The sequence below is a fragment of the Colobus angolensis genome, unplaced genomic scaffold (assembly GCF_000951035.1).
Source record: "Colobus angolensis palliatus isolate OR3802 unplaced genomic scaffold, Cang.pa_1.0 Scaffold157, whole genome shotgun sequence".
NCBI classification, from domain to species: Eukaryota; Metazoa; Chordata; class Mammalia; order Primates; family Cercopithecidae; genus Colobus; species Colobus angolensis.
The window spans coordinates 832,176-834,438 of NW_012114677.1; the positions used below are offsets into that span (position 1 = coordinate 832,176).

The 2,263-nt window shown below is 36.4% G+C and overlaps 1 protein-coding gene across 2 annotated transcripts in view; it reads left to right on the forward strand.

The window, feature by feature from the left end:
- LOC105508009 (HAUS augmin-like complex subunit 3) overlaps nt 1-2,263 on the forward strand; it is a 170,828-nt gene that overhangs the window by 36,846 nt on the left and 131,719 nt on the right. For both annotated transcript variants that reach the window (XM_011936758.1, XM_011936757.1), the window contains one exon: nt 152-652. In XM_011936758.1, coding sequence (XP_011792148.1) covers nt 152-652 — 501 coding nt within the window. The remainder of the gene's footprint in view (nt 1-151; nt 653-2,263) is intronic.

A 2,263-nucleotide genomic window follows, 5' to 3' on the forward strand; every position in this document is an offset into this window, starting at 1 on the left:
AAAAAAAAAAAAAAAAGAAGTTTTGATTATAGATAATATGAAGATTGTGTCTCTGTATTACTTTAGACAAGTTCTTACCAGAGATTAGTTTGGTTTATAAATCTGTCTCATGAATCCATATTCTAATGAAATATTTTCCATTTTTCTGTAGAATCTTAAATCTTTAAGAAGTCAGACATCAAGAGGTTCCGCCAAGCTCTCTCCTCAGTCCTTCAGTGTCAGACTCACAGATCAGCTATCTACTGATCAAAAACAGAAGAGCATCAGCTCATTGGCTCTTTCAAGTTGTTTAATTCCACAGTATAATCAAGAGGCTTCAGTTCTACAGAAAAAGGAGCATGAAAGAAAGCATTTCCTAATGGAGAATATAAATAATGAAAATAAAGGAAGTATTAATCTTAAAAGAAAACATATTACATATAATAATTCTTCAGAGAAAACAAGTAAACAAATGGCGTTGGAAGAAGATACTGATGAGGCTGAAGCCTACCTAAATTCTGGGAACTCAGGAGCATTGAAAAAATATTTTTGTGATATTAGGCATTTGGATGATTGGGCAAAAAGCCAGCTGATTGAAATGCTCAAACAGGCAGCAGCTCTGGTGGTAACTCTGATGTATACTGATGGTTCCACCCAGTTAAGAGCTGACCAGGTTAGTAAACAGTGATGGTTTTTGCTTGCTGTCTTGACACCATAAAAGGAGCCCATTTCCTTAGTGTCTGATTTTGATAGGAGAGCTAGAAACATGATTTTAAGGCTTTCCCTCCCCTCCAGTGGTAAGTGATCGACAATGTATAGCTCCCATTGGTTTCTTAGGAAACTGCAAAACTGTTTTCCAGAGTTGGTGTGCCATTTTACTTTCCACCAGCAGTGTACTAGGGTTTCAAATTCTCTACCTCCTTGTCAACACTTGTTGTTGTCTACTTTTTTTATTTTAGCCATTCTAGTGATTCTGAAGTGGTATTTCATGGTGGTTTTAAATTGTATTTCCCTATTACCTAGTGACATTGAGCATCTTTTCCTGTGCTTATTGGTCATTCATATATCTTCTTTGATATCTTCTTTCTGTTTTGATGATTTGATGAAATGTCTGTTCAAATTTTTTGTCCACTTTAAAATTGGGTTATTTGTGTTTTATTTTGGATCTGTACGCATTCTTTATATGTTATGATACAAGTATCTTATAAGATATATCATTTATACTTCTGCAAATTTCTGGCTTATTTTTAAAAAATTTATTGAGGATGTCTTTTGAAGCACAAAATTTTTAAAATTTGATCTCTGTTGATTTTTTTAAAAAATCTTTCCCTCCCTCCTTCCCTTCCTTCCCTCCCTCCCTCCCTCCCTCCTTCCCTCCCTTTCCTTTCCTCTCTTTTCCTCTTCTTTCCTCTCCTTTCCTGCACCCATCACCCAAGCAGTATACACTGCACACAATTTGTAGTCTTTTATCCCTCACCCCCTTCCCACCCTTTCCTCCTGAGTCCCCAAAGTCCACTGTGTCATTCTTATGCCTTTGCATCCTCATACTGTAGCTCCCACTTATAAGTGAGAACATACAGTGTTTGGTTTTCCATTCCTGACTTACTTCACTTAGAATAGTAGTCTCCAGTCTCATCCAGGTCACTGCGAATGCCATTAATTCATTCATTTTTATGGCCGAGTAGTATTCCATCATATGTATATAGCATAGTTTCTTTATTCACTCCTTGATTGATGGGCATTTGGGTTGGTTCCACATTTTTGCAATTGCAAATTGTGCTGCTATAACCATGCATGTGCAAGTATCTTTTTCATATAATGACTTCTTTTCCTCTGGGTAGATACCCAGTAGTGGGATTGCCAGATCAAATGGTAGTTCTACTTTTAGTTCTTTAAGGAATTTCCACACTGTTTGCCATAGTGGTTGTACTAGTTTACATTCCCACCAGAAGTATAGAAGTGTTCCCTGTTCACTGCATCCATGCCAATATCTATGATTTTTTGACTTTTTGATTATGGCTATTCTTGCAGGAGTAAGGTGGTATTGTATTGTGGTTTTGATTTGCATTTCCATGATCATTAGTGATATTGAGCATTTTTTCATACATTCGGTGGCCATTTGTATATCTTCTTTGGAGAATTGTCTATTCATGTCCTTAGCCCACTTTTTGATGGGATTGTTTGTTTTTTTCTTGCTAATTTGTTTGAGTTCATTGTGGATTAAGGATATTACTCCTTTGTCAGATGTATGGATTGTGAAAATTTTCTCCCACTCTGTGGGTTG